General features: G+C 51.8%; 1 protein-coding gene across 3 annotated transcripts in view; it reads left to right on the top strand.

Moving 5' to 3' along the window:
- The first annotated feature begins 2002 nt into the window (after positions 1-2002).
- Positions 2003-22486, top strand: part of VWA2 (von Willebrand factor A domain containing 2) — a 49536-nt gene continuing 29052 nt past the window's right edge. For 2 of the 3 annotated variants that reach the window (XR_006209027.1, XM_042960249.1), the window contains exons 1-5: positions 2003-2419; positions 10243-10304; positions 13983-14057; positions 15376-15509; positions 21207-21316. Coding sequence is in view for 2 of the 3 variants with exons in the window: in XM_042960249.1 (XP_042816183.1) it covers positions 10253-10304; positions 13983-14057; positions 15376-15509; positions 21207-21316 (371 nt within the window). In the remaining variant the exon portion in view is untranslated. Of the gene's footprint in view, positions 2420-10242; positions 10305-13982; positions 14058-15375; positions 15510-21206; positions 21317-22486 lie in introns of those variants that run through there. The other variant, XM_042960250.1, reaches the window with a different exon arrangement.

Here is a 22486-nt window from a genome sequence, read left to right on the forward strand (position 1 = left end):
TGACTTATACTTTGATGTGAAGGAGTTTGAAAGAACTTGTATCTCCACCAGTATTTATAGTTGTAGCTTTTTACTTCTTGATCGTGGAATGAACATGTGAACTCCCCGCCCCGCCCCCAGTTAAAGCCGCCAAACTGTCAGGAACATCCAGAATTGAAATTTGACTTCTCACAACATAAACTGATTAGCCAAAGGTGTGCTGGTAGATGCCAGCTTAGCAACGAATCTCACCAAGTCGGGGAGAGGGCCGTCAGCTGTTAAATTTCCACTTTTGCCAGGACGTGGTCTGCCCTTCTCAAACCTCTGTTCTGTCTGGAGAGACACAGGCCACTCACCACAGGTGGCTACTGGACACTTAAAATGTGGCCAGACCAAATTGAGATGTGCTATAAATGTGTAAGACACAATTTTGAAGACAGCATAAAATATCTCTATTTTACATTGATTACACAAGATATTTCGGATCTACTGGGCTAATACTAAGCTCACCTGTTTCTTTCCACTTTTTAAATGTGGTAACTGGAACGTTTAAAATGACCTATTTGGCTTGCATTACATGTTTTTGAGACAATTCCCCTCCCCAACCCTCCTTCCGCCAAGCATTTAGACCTGCGGCCAGTTTCCCCTGCATAGGTGCTCCTGCATGGCTTATCCTGCTCTGGTGTGGCTCCGTTTTAATGTAAAACAGGCAACCAAAAACAGGTGCTCAATAAATGTTATTGGAAGGAGTTAAGTGAAAAACGGGTCCTTCTTTTCCCCACTTCTGTGAAGTTTGCAACATTTACTGACCATGGGTCCCTTTCACTAGAAGCTACAGATTTTGAGAGAGTTGGAAACCAACTGAGAACCAAAGGGCAATGCTTTAAAAAATTTGTTAAAAAGGAAAAGCGTTAAAAAAAGGTATTAGTCTATCAGACTGACATTTACAAGAATAATGGGAAGAGGGGCATGGAAAAGAGGAAACAGGTTGATCTTCCTGGAGGTCAGTTTGACAATACACATCAAAAGCCTTAACCTGCCTATACCCAAGAGTCTAGAAATTTGCCTTCTTGCGGTTTACTCCAAGGAAGTGATTGGGCAAAAGCACACATATCTAATTTCATGATTAACAGTTAATGTTTACAACAGCAGGTTAACTACATTGGAATATTAAGTAAAACATGTTCAAGAAGAGAAATAGAAAAGCTGGGTATGTCACAGTATGTAGGGACCGAACTAAAAAGAATGTAAGTTTTTATGTAAGTGGAAGGATGCTGAAAGAACGTAACACCATAACGTTAACAGTGATTATCTCTGGATGGTGGGACAGGTGTTTTTCTGCAAGGTCCTTACTGGCATTTTCTTATTGTGCAATGAGCACACGTTGTGCAATGACACTTTATTGATGCCTTATGAAAACTATAGATGATACAGTAATAGTCAACATCTATTGAGTGCTTACTGTGTGTAAGCATTATGCCATTTTGCTTTCTGGCATCCGAGTTTTAAAAATCAGGCACCTTCTAGACTTAATCGAGGACGCTGGCCAAAAAGGCCCGCTTATTACCTCCCAGCCGCAGTAACTGCAGACAGGTAAATGGCAACTGCCATGCCAAATAGAAGCGATGCCAAAGTCAACACCTTCGCACGGGTCTGAGCACTAAACCCTGCGGAGTCGGCAGCGGATGGCACAGCCTTGCTACACCGATCAGAGGCTGGGAGACCCGCGCAGAAGTAAGTACTTCTGTTGACTTGCCGCTCTTGGCCCACGCCGTGTTAAAAAACGCGAGAAGCGATGCGGGCCCAGGTCCCAGAAGCGCCCGATGCACCTCCCTGGGCCCGCGCCGCGCTCGCCGCCTCCCGTCGGCGAGAACTACAGGTGCCCCACGTGGCTCCCACCCAGGGCGCCCTCCCGCGGGCCTGCAGCGCCCCCTGGCCCGAGCCGAGCCCGCGGGCCCTCTCGGCAGCCTCGGCGCGCGCGTCCCGCCGTGCGCTCCCGCCGCCCTCGTCCCGGTGAGTCAGAGCCCGAGCTGTCTCCGCGCCCCGGGCCCCCGCCAGCGGCCTCGGGAGGGGAGCCGGTTCCTTGTCCGCGCTCCGGGGGTGGGGACGCTCGGCCCCCAGCCGTCCCTCCCAGCGGCACGGATCCCGTGCGGTCCCGCGTGGACGCGGCGGCCGAGCGGCGTTGCGGGCTTTGTTCGGCTTTGTCTGAGCCGCACCTGAACTCGGCCGCGAGGCCCGCGCGCTTCTCGGGGAAGCCGGAGTCACCTGGCGCACCTGGACGAGCGCACCTGGCGCACGCTTCCCCCGGGCTCCCTGCAGACGGCCCGGCCCGGGGAGACCCAGCCAGCGCATCGGGACGGGGAGCGTGGCGGGCCCGGGAGTGGCCTCTCTTTTGGGACTCCGGCACGGGGTCGCAGAGCCAAGGGGGCGCGGAGCACAGGTAAGGGGACAGGGGCTAGGTGGCAGTGGGTGGAGAAGGGAACCGTGTATTAAACTCGACCTGTTGGTTGGCACAGGCACAGTCTGTTAATCTGGAGACTGCGGAAGGGGACTCGCCTTTTGAGTAAATGTTTGGGGGACGTGCCCAAGCCCCCTCCCCGCGCCCCTCTTTTTCAGGGCCTACGCGGTGTTAAGGTGACTCCTGTGCAGTTTTCCCAGCAGCGAGAGTGCCCCGGCGAAGCCTCTGCTGGCAGAGCCCTAGCAGGGCCCGTGGCCCAGAGACTGGCCCCTGGGCGATGGGAAGGCTAGGGGATTTGTCCTTGTGACTTCTCATACTGGGATTTCTCCCCGGCCGCCCCCCCTCCGCCCCCCTTTCCTGCATTTCTCTTTCCTGGGGCTGAGCCCTTGGCCACCTGCTGGGAGAGTAAATGGAGGGTCTCGGAAATGCACCTTTGAAACTTGCCAGGTGGCGTCGGTTTAGGAGCAGGGTGGGCACCCTGGCAAAGAAGGGGGGAGGGCACCTGGCCCCCCCTGGAATCTATGGCTCTCCAGCCAAGAGCGGCCGTTGGGTGGGAGCACCTGCTGTGTGTCTGGTGTCTTGGAACTGAATAATCAGAACCTGTACAATTGGCAAATTATGAGGTTAACACACAAAAACCCCAGAACCTTTCAATGTTTTATAACTTCAGGTGTAAAAATTCAACGTCTGTTTGGCTTCCATTGTGACATTATATTAAGAAATGTGCATTTGTTGAGAAAAGAGTCAGAAAAGATTTTTCTTTCTTCTCTTCTCTTTTCTCCGTCCGTCCTAGAGGTACCACTGCAATTGGCAAAGGCCTGGGGAGTTAATTTGTAAATGCTGCTGGCTTTCAGCAACCTGCAGCCATTCCCTTCTTGCTGCTGATGGGGGTGCAAGGCTCTGCGGGCTGCTCTTCACCGAGGGTGCAGCCCTTGCTATTTGTAGAAATTCGACCCCAAATGTCTCTTGATGGTGTAAGAATTTTCCAGACTAGGTCCCCCGACAAATCCTGGGGAAGAGAGGGGGGCTCCTTTCCTTTATCACATCTGTCTGATTGACTGAAAACCATCAGTGACATATTTCCCCTTACCTTTAGTTTTTGGTTTACCCTCTGGAGCTTGCAATAGCTGTTTCCTTCCCCTCAGTTTGCTCAGATGTCCAGGTTCTTACAGATAAGGAAACCGAGACCTAGAGAGGTGAAAGACGACCCACGAGCGAATGGGAGAGCCCCCCAGGAACCCAGACTGCTAGGCTTTTGATGAGCTGCATAAATGGGCCAGTCATTAATTGGCAAGTGCTGACATCAGGGATAAACTGGTGAGATTACAAAGCCTTTTGTCCCATGTTGTGTGTACCTTACAGAGTCTTTTCATTGTATCCCCAACACCTGACAGGGTGCTGGGCACAGGGCAGATGCTTGAATAAATGAAATTTCGTGTAATTATAACATTGGAGGGGTCAGCATCATTGTGAGGTGTTTTAGAACAGTGGTCCACAGATTTTGTACTTTTGCCCTTCACAGATCAGTTTTTTTTAGTTTTCATCAGAAGCAATGCAGCAAAATTATCAACTTTTAATCTCATCCCACAAGGGTTTTTTTGTTGTTGTTTTGTTTGTTTGTTTGTTTGTTTGCAAATAAAACAAAACCCTGCCATTATCCACAAGGCTAATGGTTTCAGCATCACCCCAGGCCAGCTCCCTGGGCCAGTGGAATGCGCTTGGAGTCCCTTCCTTAAGTTTACCCTTTCATCATGTAAACAGCTCTGGACCGCTTCCTCTCCCACCCACAGAATTGCCTGCTGGCCTGCCCTCAATATGATTCCTGTCCTGGATCCCTCATTTCCTTTCCTGGTCCTGAGTCCCTTCTCTTCAACGGATCTCCCTGCTCTCCATTTAAGAGACGTTGCCTTCACCCAGGGCACTTTTGCATTGTGATCTCATGTGATCCCGGCATCAACCTTTTTAGGTAAATAGGCTGGGTGATGTCACCCCCATTTGTGAGGGAAGGAAATTGAAAGACTGAACTGAAGGAAGTTACTGAAAGGCTCAAGGCTCAGGCTTCCCGGTGTCTGACTGTGCTCGTTCTGTATTACTGCACTCTTCTTGTCACGGCCCAGCTGTCCTCATCAGAAGACCTGGGCTTGACTCCACACTTGTTGGAGCTCTTTGACTTTGGGTCCCAGCTTCTACAAGACCACTTTCTCATGTAGAAAAATGGAAATGATCATGTCTACCCTATGGCATTATGGGTGTTCTATGAAATTAACCTATTAAATGTAATGACAACCTTTAACGTTGTACATTTAGGGACGATCACACACGATTCCCCTGGATCTTTACAACGCTTGCCTGAGTTCGTGAAACTAAGATTCACCCCAATTGGACGAATGAATGACCCTGAGACAGGGAACGTCACCCAGGTGATTAGAAGCAGAACTAGCGTGGAATTCTGTCTCTGGGCTTCTGGTCCCATGTGCATTCTCTTATGCCTCTGCTTCCCAGAGTCCAATGAACTTGGGTCCTGTACAGATTAAATGAAGGATTTTCAAATAACCATCAAAACAAACATCTCTCTTGGCTGTAAGTGTCTCTTCGCAGGTGCGGCGAGAGTGGGAAGCCTTGAGATCCATGCCCATCTGATCAGGGAATCTGTACAGCGCATTGTTCATCCCTTGGTGCTGACTTCAGCTTCTCAGACTGTCGGGTTCTAACGATCTGCGATTCTTTGAGAGGGAGCGTGACTTTCCCCCAGCAGCTTTTAAAATGGTCTCTCTGCTGTGTCAAACTAGAAGCATGTGGCCCACTTCTCTGGACCCCCTGAGCCTGACAAAATGTTGTATCAAAAGGACAAGGAAGGCGACTGCTACGGTGAAAGACAGCAAGGGCTTTCTGGCTCGACACTTTTACCTCCGGTTTTAAAGTCTTCCTGTTCAGGTGTTGCCCGTTCTTGTAAAGGGCTCAGATTTCCATCCCACTGATGGAGAGGAGGCTGCCAAGGGCTAACCTAATATTGGGGGTGGGAAGTGCATTTTGTGAGGAGGCAGAAGTGGTTTCCTTTTTCACCCCGAACTCATTTCATTTCCCATCCTAGAGGAGAAGGCAGGCATTGTCCTGCAAAACTGCCCTCAGCCATTGCCAGCCTGGTCCTTCTTTTCCCAAAGTAGCCTTGTTTGGGCCTTCATTTCTTCCTGCGGCATGGAAAGTGTAATCCCTGGTTTGTGCTGAGTTTTGCGGAGCCCTGCGACAAACTGCGCTTACCCACTGTCCTTAGCGGTGCCAGTGCTGCGTGGAACCAGGATTTGAACACAGCAGTCAGATGGGAAGATGGGGGCGGGGGAGGTGGTGGTGGTGGTGAAGAGTGGATGTGTGAGAGCCCCAGGAGCCAGGAATGACGTGGGATTAGCGTGGGTAATGGAACAGAAAAAGAACAAATGACGAGTGGGGCGTTTTGCAACGGAAAAGGCTTGACGAGGCATACCTGGGTACCTGCACACGATGATCTGTTTCTGCTCCCTGGGATGCAAACCACTCCTGACTGCTTTGCACAAGAATGCAGAGAGTTCTGGAAATCTTCTCACGTGTGCCGAAGGTGGGAGTTGCTGGCAGGTGGTAGCTTGTGGAAAACTGCCAAAGGGCAGGATTCAGCTGGCAGATTTTTAATTATGCCTCTCTTCCCCTACCTTACTCCCCCAGGATCAGGAAGGGGATGGGTTGAGCAGATCACTGGGAGGCCAGAAGGGAGTCTGATCCCCTTATTAGCTGTGTAACCTGCGGCAAAAACAACTTGCCTGTGCCTCAGTTTTCTCATCTGTAAAATGGGGACAATACTCTCGGTGACTGGCTGCAAGGCTTAGGGGGAGAGAAGATACAGAAGGATGGCCCCCGGTGCCAGGCACCCAGCAAATGCTCACTGGATGGAAGCAGCTGCTGGATTTTTACTATGCAATTCGTCCTTTCTTAAAAAGATTTCAGGTGTTGGGCTGTACTTAGAATTTCAATTAGCACTGCAAGCAGTTGTGATGGGGGGAGGGGGGCGGGAAACTGAACGTTTGAGATGACAGGTGGGAGACAGCAGGGTGCTGTGAATACCGCACCCAAGCAACGTTTATTTCGTTTATCTTGGCATAAGAAGGAATGCAGCGAGTGTAGTGAGCGCAAAGATCCTTCCGGAAGTAGGCGTAGCGGTGCTTACTGACCCAGCAGGCACGCATCTCGCCTACTGTGTGCCAGACAAGTGCAGGCGGCTGGGGCTCCGGCAGAGACGAAGCCGGAGTCCCTGCGGCCTTTGCCACCGGGCAGGTGAGATGATCACACCAGCGGGCAGTTTGAGTGCGGGCTGTGCCGCGGGCGCAGGGGAGGGAGGTGCCGCTGGGGTCCCAGAGCCAGCACCTTCTGGTCCGGATGCCTCTCAGGAGGCATTTGACTTCTTGCCTTGATTTGCAGATCGCCAACGTAAATTTTGCCCGAATGAGCAGAAGCTTGGGAGACTCTGAAAAGCATTCACCGGGGCATGCAGGGGCACGGAAGGAAGAGAGCGGGAGGAAGTTGCTTGGGTCTGTCTCCTGGCAGACCTGAGTGCCTTTCTGTGCGCGCGGGAGCCTTCTGTATGTACTTCCTTCCCCCAGGTCCTCGCGGCAGCCTGGGGAGGCCGCTGGAATCCTGGTTTGGGAAAGACATCAATAGGCCTGATTCTCAGAGTCCTGCAAGTGCCCAGGGTCGGAAGCCGGGACCCCGGAAAATCAGCCTGAGCCTGACTGGTTTGCATCCCAGGGGCAGCTCTGCCCTGGCCCTGGTCCGCGTGGCCCGGCCTGGCTCCCAGGCGGCAGGCGAGAACCTGCCCTTCGTCTGTCGTCGGGAGTGAGAGGAAAGGAAGGCCTGTCTTGTTGGCAGGTGCCAGGCTGGAAGCCAGCGGGGATGGCCTTGGCCGCGCTGGCCTGCACCCTCTCTGTCCGTCTCCCCCTCCCCCGTGTGTCCGGGAAGGTCCTGACCCTCTCGCTCTTGTAAGATTCGCTCTCCGCTGGCCACTTGGATTAGGTGCAGATGTGAGCCTTACGGTCATCTGAGGCACAAAGACTCTCGGCTGGTTGGGACATTTGATTCCCTTTGTTTCAGACGTGTTTGAAATCCAGGGAGCTGAATATTCAGTAGAGTAAGGTCTGACCATCATGGGTCCGTGACAGAGAGATTTAAAACCAAAAGACACCTTAGCAGCATCTGGTCCAGCCTCCTTGTTTTGTAGATGAGGGACCATGGCATCGGATGAGAAGTGGGGATCCTGGACTCACGGTGCGGGCTGTGTGCCACCAGGGGGCAGGTGTAGCCCCTACCTGTCCTAGTCACCCGCCTCTATGCCATCTCAGCTTGAGCGGTGGCTCGAGGGCCCTGACTCACCTCCGCTCCAGAAGCAGCCTGGTTAGATGCAAGCATCTAACTGGATTAGGGGCCAGAGACCTGAACTGTGCGACTGTCTGGGAGCGCCCCCCCCTCCCCGCTTCTGAGCTTCTGTGACCCCTTCCTTCATCTCTTAGGTGTGTCTGGCTCATTCACTGTGAGTTTCCCCTTTCCCAAGTTGTGTCCCTCTTGTTCCCTGGAGTCTGCTCTCCAAGAGTAGGAACGCAGACCTGAGCCGTAAGTGCTGTCCCCTGAAGCAGTCCCCGCTGTTTGTTCAAATTCCCTACAGTTCCAAGTAAGGTCCGGCAGTAGCACCTATAGGAACATGAGTTGGGTTATATTTAAACTTAAATATGAAAAATTATCTTTCTTGGGGAACTTCAGTTTTCAAGGCAGCCCTTGCTCTCGGCCCTCTCAAACTCCTCTGACAGTCAAGTCGTTTTGTTGCCGCAGCTGGGAGATGTGTCTTTTTCTTTTTTTAATGTTTATTTTGGAGAGAGTGTGGGCAGGGGAGGGGCGGAGAGTGAGGGAGACACAGAATCTGAAGCAGGCTCCAGGCCCTGAGCTGTCAGCACAGAGCCCAGCGCGGGGCTTGAACTCACGAGCCACGAGATCGTCACCTGAGCCAAAACCAAGAGTCAGATGCTTAACCGACTAAGCGTCCCAAGGGGATGTGTTTGTAATGCCCCAGTAGAGACAGTGGAGTGCCTCTGACAGGAGAATTCATTGTCGCGTGCGTTAAATTACGGGCATTTTGGTGAGCAGCTAAACATAACCGGGAAGCTTCCGCCGTGCGTTTTGGAGAACTGACATCTGCCAGTGGAGATGTGGATGTCCCAGGACCCAAGATACATACACGAAAACTTGGCGCTCCTGCCTCGTTCTCCACGTTCTTAGACGCGGGAGAGCGTGTTTGTCCAAGAGGTCACAGGGACGTTCTGAGTTGGGTGCACCAGGTGGAAATGAGTTTCTCTACCCTCGGCTGCACCCCTGCGTACCACACACAGTGACCGGCCACCTCTCCCTCCACTCTCTTCTCTAGAACCCGGGGGGACCCTGCCGTGCTTCCCTTCCTGTATCTCTGCGTGGGATTTTCTCTTTGGAATGGTCTCCTGAGTGAGAGTCCAGCATTGTTTGTTTAACAGGAGGAAACTTCGGGAAGGCCTACGTGTGGCCCCACTCTTTCATGTCTTCTTTTTTTTTTTTAATTTTTTTTTTAATTTTTTTTTCAACGTTTTTTATTTATTTTTGGGACAGAGAGAGACAGAGCATGAACGGGGGAGGGGCAGAGAGAGAGGGAGACACAGAATCGGAAACAGGCTCCGAGCCATCAGCCCAGAGCCTGACGCGGGGCTCGACCTCACGGACCGCGAGATCGTGACCTGGCTGAAGTCGGACGCTTAACCGACTGTGCCACCCAGGCGCCCCTCATGTTTTCTTTTTAAATAGGCAGGTTTGATGCGGAGAAACCGTAGGGTGAGACCTTGGTTGTACTGGATCCCAAAAGGCAAGAAAACAGAATTTCTGGAGCTTATTGTTCAGATATTCTTAGATTTTTGCCCGCTAAATTATACTGGGGGTGGAGGGGAGTCTACATTTCATTCTGTATGATCCCTTTCAGTACAGTGGCTAAAATGTAAGACTGTGTAGATTTTACATCATATCTTTGTGGTTGAAAAGGATAAGGATCCATTTCTTGGGCCCCACAGCTAAAATCAGAAGTCTACCTCATGTATGTGCTTTTGAAGCAGCAGAGTTATAGTCTATCGTTCTTATTAAAAGCTCTCACTTTCCACCCTTTCCTCCCTTAAAGATCGTTGTCAAGCCCCATGGAACCGAGTGTTACCTGTACTCTAAGCATTATTAGGCATTTTTTGAAAGATCCTTTTGTGACTTCTTCAGCCATGTTACTTTTTATGGAGTAGGAAGTGTAGACGTTGTGATCTTGCTAGAAGGCTTCAGAACATTGGGACGTTGGAAATCCTATCTTGAGTCTCTGATTCTAACTCGTCATAAGAAATGGGGGCAATGAGATGGAGGGGACTTTAGTCAAGGTCATGTGGCGGGACAGGGGCCAGGCCAAGCTGGGACCCGGGACTCTTATCCGTGGGCAGAGCATGCCTTCCCGGAGTCTGTGAAGGAGCTGGGGTGGGCGGAGGGGGGGGGGTGTTGGGGGCAGGCGTCTGGGGAAGATGCTAGCCTGTCCTTTGAAAGCAAAGTCATTTGAGTAGTCTTGCGTGACTTTTGAGGGAATTTGGGTCTTTTTTTTGACGAATACAGTCACCGTGGCGAGGAAGAGCCTCAAGGTCATAGTTGTACCTGGAAAAGACTGAGCAGCTGTCGTCTTGTTTCAGGATGACTTGGGGGGTGCACAGAGCTAATTGCTGATACCTTTTTCTTACCCTGCCCCATAGTTACATCGACATGCCTTCCTTCCCGTTGCTGGAGGCCATCTTCATTTTCCTGCTTTCTGGAGGTAAGCTTTTTGGTCAGGGGTGAGGTGTGGAGGGGTTTGATTTGCCTCGTATCCTGTCAATTTTAACTTCAGGAGGTCTCTCGAAGGCAACTGAATCTGTCCACTCCACGGCCACCTGCCTAGCACGAGCCCTATCATCTTGTGCTTGGACCGCTGTTCTAACCAAAGCAGCCCAGCCTCTGTGCGGTCACCCCGGGTCCCCCTGGTTCTGCTCCAGCCGATGCAAATCTGACTGCCTGGACCCCTCTCCACTCCTCCCCGCCTTCTCTCTGCCCAAAATTAAACAAACAAACAAACAAACAAACAACTTTTTAAAAATTTATTTATTTTTGAGTGAGAGAGAGAGCATGAGCAGGGAGGGGCAGAGAGAGAGAGAGGGAGACACAGAATCTGAAGCAGGCTCCAGGCTCTGAGCTGCCAGCACAGAGCCTGACGTGGGGCTTGAACTCATGAACCGCGAGATCAAAGTCGGATGCTCAAGCGACTGAGCCACCCAGGTGCCCCAGTCTGCCTAAAATTTCTCAATGATACCCCGTTGCTCTTCAGAGACCCTGCTTGATCTGACCGCATGCCACTTCCAGTCCCCTCTTGGACCCTCTCCCTCCTCGCCACAGCCCTTCCAATCCTGCCCAGCACCCTTGCTCCCTCCCTGCCTACGCGTGCTCAGTGATGGTGGCCCCTCTGGCTAGATCACCCCCTCACCGAGCACTGCCACCCTGGCAAACTCCTACTCGTCTTTCAGCACCCGGCACAATTCCTCCGGGGCCCCCAGATCCGGTCTGTTCCCCCTGGAAAACCTGTAGCCGTGGGTACGTCTGCTCTGAAGCATGTAACACCGAGACGAGTTTACTTCCGGGTGAATTTTTAAAACCTTAGAGCCCACCTGCTGTACCAGAGATCTGCTCCATCAGAGAGAGGTTCTGCGTGTTGTTTATTTACCACTGTGTCATCTGGATGCCCAGCACCGGGCTTGGCACATACAGGTGCCCCAGAAGTGGATTCAGGAGTAAATAATGGAGCAAATCAACTTTATTTTTACTTCCCACTTTGTCCCTCCAAGTTCTAGCCTCGTTACTAAGAGATGGTAGAAAGGTGTCAGAATGTCTTACTTGTCCTTCAAGTAAGGACAAATGGGCAGGGTGTCCAGCCATCAGAGTCTAGCTCGGGATCCCCTCGTGGCCTCTGAGATTCTGTCTGGCAGTCCCCCCCCATGCCTGTGTTTTGGGGTGTGTGTTGATTGCTGGCACGAGCCACCTGTTGGCCCGGAGTCTGGGGAGGTAAGAGAGGCTGGAAGAAGGCGGGTGGTTGCTCGGCTCCCCCAGCCCCCCTTCTCCAAGCCACGTGGGTTTAAGGTGTAACTAGTGGCTTCAAGGTCGAGGGACTGGGCAGCAATGAGATGCATTTGGGTTCAGGGCGGGAATGAGGTCCGTGGAGGCTCAGGGTCCAGCTTCGGCTCTAGCTCATTGCAGAGCTGCGCTTCCTGTGGCCCTGTGCAGTTGACAGAGAACTCGATCTGACCTTCCCCGGGTTGTACAGACGAGGTGGGGGAGGCCCCATGATCCTCGTGACTTGCCCGGGGTCACACAGCCGTTGCCCAGGGACAAACGCCCGTCTCTTGACTCCTGGGCCGGCCACACCGCCCTGGGCTCCTCTGGGGGAGCGGAATGCACAGGAATCATCTCTGTAAACCTCGGCTGTCTTATCTGAAAGGTGAAAGGGTTTGACGGGACCAGTGATTCTCAATCCTGCCCGCTCCTTGGCTGGAGATTAAAGTTCTGGAGCCCGGGCGGGTGGCCGGCAGAGGCCGGGCCGCTTTGGTCTGAACGGGAAGCCACAGTCACACATTCGTCGGCTCCCTGTTCCAGGGGGAGACTCTGCACAGAGCCCCGAGGTGACTTCCCTGGGGAGCAATGGGGAGGTCACCCGAGGCACGAGGAGGGCTCACTTGATGCCTGGCACCTGCCGTGACAGCTGAGCACACGGTACAGAAAGACACATCGGCTGAGTGACATCTGTAGTGACTAGTCTCTGGTGGCAGGGCTCTTCCTCCTTCCCCTCAGGGGGAGGCTGCTGGCCTGTCTCCAGCTGGAGAATTTGCTGGTGAGACTTTTACAAAGGAACAGTATTTTTCGGTTCTTTGTAGGGCCTTGGAGGTTCCTTGGCTCCCGGGCCCTTGGCAGTAATTCATAGACTTACTCGGGAAACCTTAGTGCGAACCCACCGTGTGCAGAGAGCCGGGCTAGGCTTTGTGGAAGACGGATGGGAAAGTTCCCGCCCTCGGGGAGGGGGGCGGCTTCCAGGGGAGCTGGGCCGATGGGAGCAACACTGCGTTATGAGGAAGGGGGCAGTGAGTTGGCAAGATTTTGGCGAGAGCTCTGTCAACAAGACTGTCTTTGTAGTTTGTCTTGTTTCCGCTCCTGGTGGCAAAACCGCTGTGGCGGGGTGTCCCAGACCTCATCAGAGGTACTTGCGTGACGGCTCTTGACTGCGGAGGAACTGCTAGTCCAGCATTCTGGCCCAGAACCAGCCTCCTTGTGAGTAGAGATTGAGGGACGGGCGTGTCAGGTGAGCAGAGACCGTCCGCTGGAAGGTTAGGTGGGGAGAGCTAGGAACTACGTTAGAGAGAGAGAAAATCCCAAGCAGGCTCCATGCTGTCAGCGCACAGCCCAACATGGGGCTCGAACTCCCATACCGTGAGGTCATGACCTGAGCCGAAATCAAGAGTTGGACATTTATTTAACCGACTGAGCCACCCAGGCGCCCCAAAGTTTGTTTTAAATTGCTATTGATTGCTTATATACCATCATTCCAGTTTTACTAGATATCGTATAAAAGAACGAAAGATGTATTCATGAACTTCCTACCCCAAAACTTCTTGGCTCTTTTTCATGTGAATTGCATTGAACAAATTTATCAGAGTTTACTCCCAGCCCTGTCCCTATGGATATCTGTTCTCTCCAGCCTTCCTCTCCATCACAACCGTGAAAGGAGAGCCTTGATCTACCTTTTCCCTTGTCTACAAGTGGTTTTCCTTTGGATCCCTTCCCAGGTGCGATACCATAGGAGCAAAGGCTGTAAGCAGCTTGACGACTCTTCATTCATTTGGCCGAATTGTTTGCTAAAAGGGTTGGACCAGTTTCCAGGGCCACCCCTGGAAGAGTTTTTCCTGATTGGGTCTTTCCCCAGTTACATTTAAATTTGGAGGCTGATCATTTAAATTTCACCGTTAAACGGGTATCTCATTATTTGGGTTAAAACATTTCGTCACCGGTTTAAACATTTTCCCTTGTGCTTGTCCACGAATTGTATTTCTTCTATGAATTGTATGTTTATATCCAGGGTTAATTTTTATGGCAAGGTGTTGTGCCCCAGAGGGGCACCCAGTTATTATACCTAACCAAAGGGCAAAACTCAGGAGATTCACAGGCTCTCTGTATCCCCCTCTATGTACATTTTTAATTTTTGTCTTCGGGATACCCAAATTTAAATACAAAGGTTCCTGATTGGAGTATTTGGAGGGGTTTCTTTATGTTGTCCCTCTGGTAATTTTTTGAGATACAACACCATTGAATTCCTCCACCTTCCAGTTTTCTCTCTTATTACCTCTCATTTCTGGTCACATATGTGGACTCTAAGACTGCTCCCTGTAATGGCTCTTTCTGGTGTCTTCTTTCCTAGTACGCCCATCTCATCCTCTTCAGGAAGTCCACGTAAGCAGGGAGACCATTGGGAAGATTTCAGCCGCCAGCAAAAGTAAGCCTTTGTGTCATTCGACCCTCCAGGCCCCCCATTTCATCCTCTGCGTGATGGACCCAAGGGAAACTATGTTATTCTAGAACGTTCCTGTCCCATTCCCGTCTTCCTTGCACACTGTAGCCAGGGCCATTTTCCCCAAACAGGCCTGAGCAGGTCTCCCACGGGGGTGAACACCCTTGGTTAATCCTTGTTGCTGAATTCCTTGGTCTTGCCTGGAAGTCCCGCGTGACCACCATCCCCCCAGCAACCTCACCTCCCGCCATGTTCCTTCCTCTTCCGCCCTTGCCAGCATTCGCTCCACGTGCTCACGCCCCACCAGCCCACTCCCAGAGGCCCTGAATGCCCCTTCCCTCCCTCTCTGGTGAAGTCCCCCGCAGTCGCCACCTTCTGGGTGGCTCCTTCTCGCCGGTGCTTCTCTGACCTCCACTGTCCTGCATCCTCGAGCTGAGGTGGAGGGATGCGGCCTCTGCAAGCTAGACAGCCTGCGTTTGCTTCCCAGCCCCCTCACTTGCTGGCACTTTGGCTTTCGGGAAGTTACTGAATCGTCCCGTGCCTTTCTCTCCTCATCTCTCCACTGGGAGTAAAAACCGCGCATCTGTTTAGGGGTGGGGTGTGGAGCTAGGGAGCTGAGAGCTAGAGGCTACGGGGTTTCTTTTTTGAGGTGATGGAAAAGGTGCTAAATTCGACTGTGGCCACGATGGGACGTATCTGTGAATATACTAGAAGCCACTGGATTATAAACTTTCAGCGGGTGAATTGAATGGTTTGTGAATAGTGCCTCAGTTAAACTGTTAAGTAAAAAAAATAGCAGTCTATCTTAGGGTGGTTATAAGAATTAGTTAGCACATGTGAAGCGTTGAAGGCAGTGGATGGATGGTGTACAGGAAAGACACAGTCAGTGCTGTTCTCACTTGAACTCTGGGGTAATGTGACCTCATGTGCCAGGGTCTGAACTGGGTTGTGGCCCCCGAGGGCTGGGGCCAAGGCTCTTCAGTATCCCTCGCTGGCCCAGCGGGCCCTCCCCTCCTATGGCTCAGTTAGTGTTGTTGAATTAGACATTTCCAGTTATTACGAAGACTGTGGGCTTCATGCTGGTGGGCAAGGCCTGGGCGGGGGAGCAGACTTCCTGCTCCAGAGGAGGGCTGCCTCTGGCCGGGACCTTCTCCTGCGTCGTTTCTGCCCAGGTGCTGAGAGGAGCAGCCCGATCCACCCCAAGGTTGTTTCTGCCTCTGCTCTGGTTCAGGAGGGAGACCCTCTTGGGACCAGATGGCGGGGAAGCCAGTTGTCGCACATCATGTCCCCCTCTCCCCCCTAGTGATACGGTGCTCGGCTGCTGTGGACGTCCTGTTTCTGATAGACGGCTCCTACAGTGTCGCGAAGGGGAGCTTTGAAAGGTCCAAACACTTTGCCGTCACGGTCTGCGACGCTCTGGACATCGGTCCCGAGAGGGTGAGTGCAGGTCTCGTCATCTCTGTATTTCGACATCTTTGGTGGCAAGTGACCGAGATCCAGTTCTAAGCAGAAGGGCACATGTACCCGCTAGTGGAACAGGAAGACCAAGGTGGGGGGGGGGGGTCTCCTGGTTCTAGGCATGGTAGAATTTTGTGTTCCTTGGTTGGCTTCCTTCCTAAGCAAGCTTTCCTTATATGGCGGACTCACCCTACCTTGTCCTTCAAGATGGGGAACCCAGTAAAAAGAAGGTGGTTTTCTTTCCCTGGACACCTGGCGGCATGGCTCCCATCGGGCAGGCGTGGATCACGTAACAATCCCTTGACCAATCCCAGTAGTCAGAGGGGATTCTCTGGCCCCCTGTGAGTCACGCGCCGATTCGCCTTGTTGGCTTCCCACTCGCAAGAGAGGTGTCTGTAGAACAGTGGGAAAGGGACAGCGTGCTGGCAGACAAAAGCTCTGCCTCAGAAGACGAGCGTCTCAATAGGAAGTGCAGTACCCTCTCTGTTCACTTGTGAGGAACTACTCCTGCCTGAGTGAATCCAGCCAGTTTCTTCATTCCTGGTCCTCCCTGGCTCCGGAGAGCAGCTCTGAAATAGCAGCAGGGTGCACTGGCCATGGCTCTTGCTGCTAAAAGGGGCATCTTGGGACAACCCGACAGAGAAATGGGCAACCAACACAGACAGCCCTTAGGCACAGGAAAAGGCGCCCCGCCTCACTCACGGTAACGGCAAATGTCCCGCTGAAATACCATTTTCACTTACTGGCTTAGCAAAAATGCGGTTCGGTGACATGCCCCATTGGCAGATCCGTAGAAACGGGTGCGCGCACTGATGGTGGGAGCGTAACCCGGTGCAGCCTCTCGGAAGGGCATCTGACAGCATCTGTCGGAATGACAACGGCCTGGACCCTTTGACCCAGGAATTCTACTCCATGAGATTTATTCCACAGATACTCCCACAAATGCAAAGTAATGCACACACACAGTGATTCCCTGCAGTGTTGTTTACATTCGTAAAAGGTTTCAGGTAATCCACATACCCATTCACAGGGGACGAGTAAATCCAATATGGCGCATTCCTAAAGGACACACTGGGCAGCTGCAGAAAGTGAATGGGGAAGGTGTCTTAGACGGAAGGGCAGCAAAACAGACGAGAGTAAAAAGTAAGGTGCGAATGGTATGTGTAGCGTGTTACTTTTTATGAAAAATAAAGGAGGTGAATAGAGTAGGTTTGTACTTGGAGAGATTTGTAAAGAGGCTGAGGGCAGTGGTTTGCCGTTGAGGGGGAGGGTGGGACCTGAACCGATGGGGTGCCTCCACGGGGAGACTCACCGATACAGATTTTTTTTTTTATGCATGATGGATTTTGAACCATGGGAACCTACTCAAAAATCAAAATTTAACAACGGCATTTTGGTCTGAAAAGCGATACTTAACTTGAACTAGAGACTACTTGCAAACAGGTTACAGAAGGAAGTGGTTTTCCAAGATGACATTCCTGGGTTAATCCTAGAAAAACCGCTAGGATTTAAGAGCAAAAGTGGCTTTTAATGAAAGCCAGATTTTCTCCAGAATGGCAGGTACTTTTGAGAGGGGGAGCACGTTGTCCTGGACCACAGGCAGCCTTGCAGGGCCGTCTGAAGACACCGTGACAGACACCATTACATCCGGGCACGAGCAGTCCAGAAGTTGCAACCACCGGGTCAACCCATCGCGGGTCCTCTGAGGGCCAGGACCACGGGCTGCTGAGTCTCCCCTCTCCTCCACACAGGGCCCTGCTTTTCGAAGGAAGGGATTCCCCATGACGTTTCATTAGTTATTCGTGGAGGGAGAACCGTAAACATCGAACCCTTGTTGACGTTGGTGACGTTGGCACTGATGTAGAGTGTCCAAACTTTCTCATGGCAAGACTTGCTGAGCTAAGGGGTTGGGGGGGGTCTGTTTCAGCGAGCAAGGGGGCACCAGGACCTCAAGCCGCTCAGACTTGTTGGAATGGTGCCACCGGGGATTGGCATGAAGGGCCATTTCAGGTGGCTCCGTCTCCGTCTGGTTTGTGCTTCAGGTTTTGTGCTTTGGCTGCTGCATTTCTGTGACTCCTTGTATCTCCGCGCTTGGGGGATTTGATTTGCACCTTATTCTACTTTTCTGCAACTTAAGTTTTCTTTCTTTCTTTTTTTTTAATGTTTGTTTATTTTTGAGACAGAGACAGAGCATGAGCAGGGGAGGGTCAGAGAGAGAGGGAGACACAGACTGTGAAGCAGGCTCCAGGCTCTGAGCTGTCAGCACAGAGCCCGACGCGGGGCTCGAACTCACGGACCGTGAGATCGTGACCTGAGCCGAAGTCGGACGCTTAACCGACTGAGCCACCCAGGCGCCCCTGCAACTTAAGTTTTCAAGTTGCTATAAATTAAGTTGCTTTCTGTGCGCGCTCTGTGGGGTGAGGTGGATTGAAAGTGTCTGAAGTCTTTCTCCCGACAATTAGAAGCTGAGAAGTTCACTTCCTGGCTCTGATACAGTGATTGCAGCAGGGTGATTACAGTGCGGTGAGAAATGTGGGCAGGCTTGCTTCGGAGCACACAGTAAACCGAAGATAAAAGGCAACTCCTTTGCTCCCAAACCGCCAATTAAATTAAATGCCTTAACCACTGACTCAAGCTGTTTCCATCTTGTTTTGTTTTGAAGTTATGTCCTTCCTGTTTAATTCAAGCAAATACGCTCAGCTGTTGGTCTCAAGGGAATTGTTGTTTTTTAAGTAACCCTTTCGCAGCGTTCAAGGAGAACACATTCAATGCCTAGTGTCCCTCCTGCTCACATGTTTTCCATCTGCCCGGTTTCCCTACCTGTTTTTTCAAGCATCCTTCCAGAATCCCCTCATGCAAACACAAGCGGTATGAAGCCTACCATGCATGTGGTATACGCTGTTCTATCCCTTGCCTTTTTTCTTCATATTGTCTTGGAAGTCTTTTTGTATCTAGGTAGATAGGTAATATAGGCGTTAATACAGGTATATATTATATTTTATGGCTTATTAATGTTCCATTGTGAGGATATACTGAGGTTTAATTAACCAATCCCCTATTGATGGACATTTGATATTACAAACATACGGGGCCACCTGGGTGGCTCAGTCGGTCGAGCGTCCGACTTCGGCTCGGGTCGTGATTTCATGGTTCGTGGGTTCGAGCCCCGCGTCTGTGCTGACACCTCAGAGCCTGGAGCCTGCTGTGGATTCTATGTCTCCCTCTCTGTCTGCTCCTCCCTTGCTCGTGCTGTCTCTCTGTCTTTCAAAAAAAATAAATGTTAAAAAAATACGTATATATATGTATACTGTTATATATATATACTGTTATATAAATATATGTATACTGTTATATATGTATGTATACTGTGAGCTTGTAAATATATCATTTCACACATATGGAAGTATGTCTGTAGGATATATTCCCAGGAGCCCTATGCAACTGTACTTTCACTAAATATTGAGAAATTGGTCTCCATAGGTGCTGTAGCATCTATATTCTTACCAGCGGTGTTTGAGAACTTGGTAGTTTCCCTTGCAAACATTGTATTTAGATTTCTGCTACATTTCAGTGTGGTACAGTGAAGCATCTTTTCTCAAAGAGCCCTTTGTGTTTCCTGTGTGATATCTGTTCATACCCTTTGCCAGTTTTTCTATTGTATGGTTGGTCTTTCATGCATCAGTTCCTAGATCAGTTCCCTACATATTGGGAAAACTAACCTCGTGCCTCTGACTTGAGTTGCAAACAACTTTTCCTTTTGTCTGCATTTTTTTTTTTATTGCATTGTGGTATGTTTTGTCCTGTAGAAGTTTTCTTTATGTGGCCAGATTTATCACCCTTTTCCTTTATGGCTTCTGGGTTTCAAGGCAAAGTAAGGTCGTTTTCCACTTGGAAGTTATGAAGAAATTCTTTCCAGTATTCTTCTAGAACTTCCACGGTTACATTTTTTTCACGTGTAAATCTTGAATCCATTTGTGATTGATCCTTTTCTCATTTGTAGGTGGCTGTTCAGTGATCTCAGTGTCACTTACTAGACCAGCTTTTCCCCACTAGCTGGAGGTGCCACCTTGATCACACGCTGACCTCAAGGGAGATTTCGAAAGGGTTGTTCCTCAGAATCTCAAGCTTCTCTTCTGCCCCATTTTCCAGGGTCCCTCTCCCACACATGCCCACCCAAGACCCAAATCTCTTCCTACTGAAGATGCTCATCCCCAGAACCTCCTGTTGAAGGAAAGTCCACTGGGCTCTGGTCATCGGGAGCAGGTGCCACTGGGCTGGTGGGGCCGAGCCCTTTGATGGTCTCCAAAGCACGAAGCCTGTTAAGGGATCGGCGGTGCAGGAATTCAAGTAGTGGGTAAAAGAGCGGTCTCATCGCTTCAATATGAATCACATGGCCTATTTGCAATCTTGGCCGGAATTGGGGTTAGTTGATAGTGACTGGGAATGCAGGTTTGGGAGCCAGTGATTATGTACAGGGCTTGGGCTTTCAAGAGGAAACCCAAATGTTTATAGCCTTTTCTGCTCGAGACAAGCTAGGGTCCAAAGGGCCCGGAAAGTGACTTGATTCAGTTTCCCTTCTCCAGTTTTGCAAGGCGTTGGGTCTTCTCACGTGGCCTCTGAATGCGGATGATGCAGCATCTGTTTGGAATCACCCGCGGCCCCGACCCCTTCCGCCGTGGGGGAACGTCATCTCAGGTTAAGATGCCGATTGTCCCCAGTGTGACCCTGGTGTGGAGAGCCGGCCTTCCCCGCGCTTGGCAAGAGCAGGCCCGGGAAGGACTGACCCGCGCCCACCAAGGATGCGCAGGTGGTGGCTGTGGTTGGGGGTGAGCCGCCCGTGCAGGCGGCCGTGCTTGCCTTCCGCGGCTCCCCTGCTCTCTCCGGCAGCATTCTGCTCAAGGTCCGTGCTGGCTGCTGAGGAGGCCGGCAGTGCCGCTGAGGCTTAGTGAGGGTCGTGGGCACGAAGTACAGTGGCCCCGCTCTCTTTTTCACTAGCCCCGGGCCGGATCTGTGTCTCTCTACGTTTTCGTTCCTCCGGCAGGGGTGTGAGCATGAATGGCTCCTCGCTCATGAAATAACACGAGGGATTGTTTAAAACGGTACCTGGGGGGCGCCTGGGTGGCTCAGTCGGTTGAGCGTCCGACTTCGGCTCAGGTCATGATCTCGCGGTCCGTGAGTTCGAGCCCCGCGTCGGGCTCTGCGCTGACAGCTCAGAGCCTGGAGCCTGTTTCAGATTCTGTGTCTCCCTCTCTCTCTGACCCTCCCCCATTCATGCTCTGTCTCTCTCGGTCTCAAAAATAAATAAACGTTAAAAAAAAATAAAAAAAATAAAAATAAAATAAAACGGTACCTGGGAGGCCATTGGAAGTGTGACCAGAGACCCTACCCTCAAGGTGCTCGCAGCCCAGCCGGGAGGGCTGGCCAGGATGTGGGGCGAGAAGGTGCTGTTGGTGGTCGTCAGTGCTGTGCACAGGCGCTTGGTTTTCTCCAGGCCCTCCTCCTGGTCTTTGGGCCTTTCTCTGAGGGACACTGGAGGGAGCCCCGGCTCTGGTATTTGTTGTGTGGGCAGGAGGCAGGGTCATTAACCTTTCTCGTCCCTTCGTTTCCCTTAGGAATGTTTGTGACTTGACCTCGCTCTCAGCACCCTCCCCCCGGGCCCTCTGTCTCCTACTGCAGGTCAGAGTGGGAGCACTGCAGTTCGGTTCCGTCCCTCGTCTGGAATTCCCCTTGGATTCGTTTTCGTCCCCACAGGAAGTGAAGGCAAACATGAAGAGCGTGGTTTTCAAGTACGTATGATCCGACACCGCCGTGCTTCGGATGGAGCCGGCTGCTCTCAAGATCGCTCCCTTGAAGGGCGTGATTGGCCCGAGAGAGGGCTGCGGTCTGGCTTCCGGAACCCCAGCCGCGTCCGGTGGGTACTGAGAATTCCCTTCTTCTCAAGACCGCTCCTCCTGTTACATAACCGCGTCTCCAGTGGGAGCTCACGCCGACTTACGGTATCTTTGCCGCCGTAGCGTGGAGTTGTCCGTTACCTGGGACAGAGAGGGCTAGTGAAGGTTGAGGTGGCTCAGGAGCGTGAGGGGTTGGGGTTGGGGGGGTGGGGGAAGAACCCTGGGTCTTTCTCCCAGTTCTGTCCCTGCAGCCGGGATGGCTCCCCACATGTCTCGGAGCCTCGTTTTTGTCTTCTAGAAAGAGTAAGTGTCCCCCAGTTACTAAGAATGCTTTAGAAAGGATGAACAGCTGTTTGTGTGCTCATATACACCCTATAAATGTACGTGGTAGGGTCACAGCTTTACTCACATCACGAGTCAGCTGACGTGTGTGTATACGCATATAGGTATATGTAAATACACACGTATACTGTGTATCAGTATTTTAAACGTCCATGTATTCTATACACACGTGCATCTGTATACGTGTGTTATATACACGTGCAAGTGCACGCACCCACACGTGTACAAACACAGAAGAGCACCTTTACTTGCCGCTTGCCACTTGCCACTCTGCTCTCTGTTGTCTGCTGCCCCTTGAGCGGGTGTCCACTGAAGTCCTGCCGGGGTCCTTGGTCCTAGCCGCTGACAGCCACCAACTCCGGTTGCCAGGGAGGGCCCCGGACTCTGCAGTCTTTCCCAGTCACAGGCCTCCGTGCCTCCAGTGCCCTCCAGGAGCCCGTGTCCCGGGCGCTGGGCACAGCAGGACCTCTGGGGGCCCTACGGCCCCCAGGCACCCTCGGTGACTTCTTCTCAGGCTGTTTGTCCCGGTCCAGGGATACCCCGACCAGAATGAGAGGCAAGTCAGGTACAAGAAGGCACAGAGGGAAGCCGAGCACCTTGAAGTGTTTGTTAAACACTACGGTAGTGTGTGCTGGCCTTGCCTCGTTCCCTCGGACCGTCCACCCTTGAGGCCTCCGAGAATGGTTTCCTAGAGAGGACAGTCGCAGCCTCTCACTCCCGTGT

This window comes from Panthera tigris, chromosome D2, assembly GCF_018350195.1.
Source record: "Panthera tigris isolate Pti1 chromosome D2, P.tigris_Pti1_mat1.1, whole genome shotgun sequence".
Taxonomy (NCBI): Eukaryota; Metazoa; Chordata; class Mammalia; order Carnivora; family Felidae; genus Panthera; species Panthera tigris.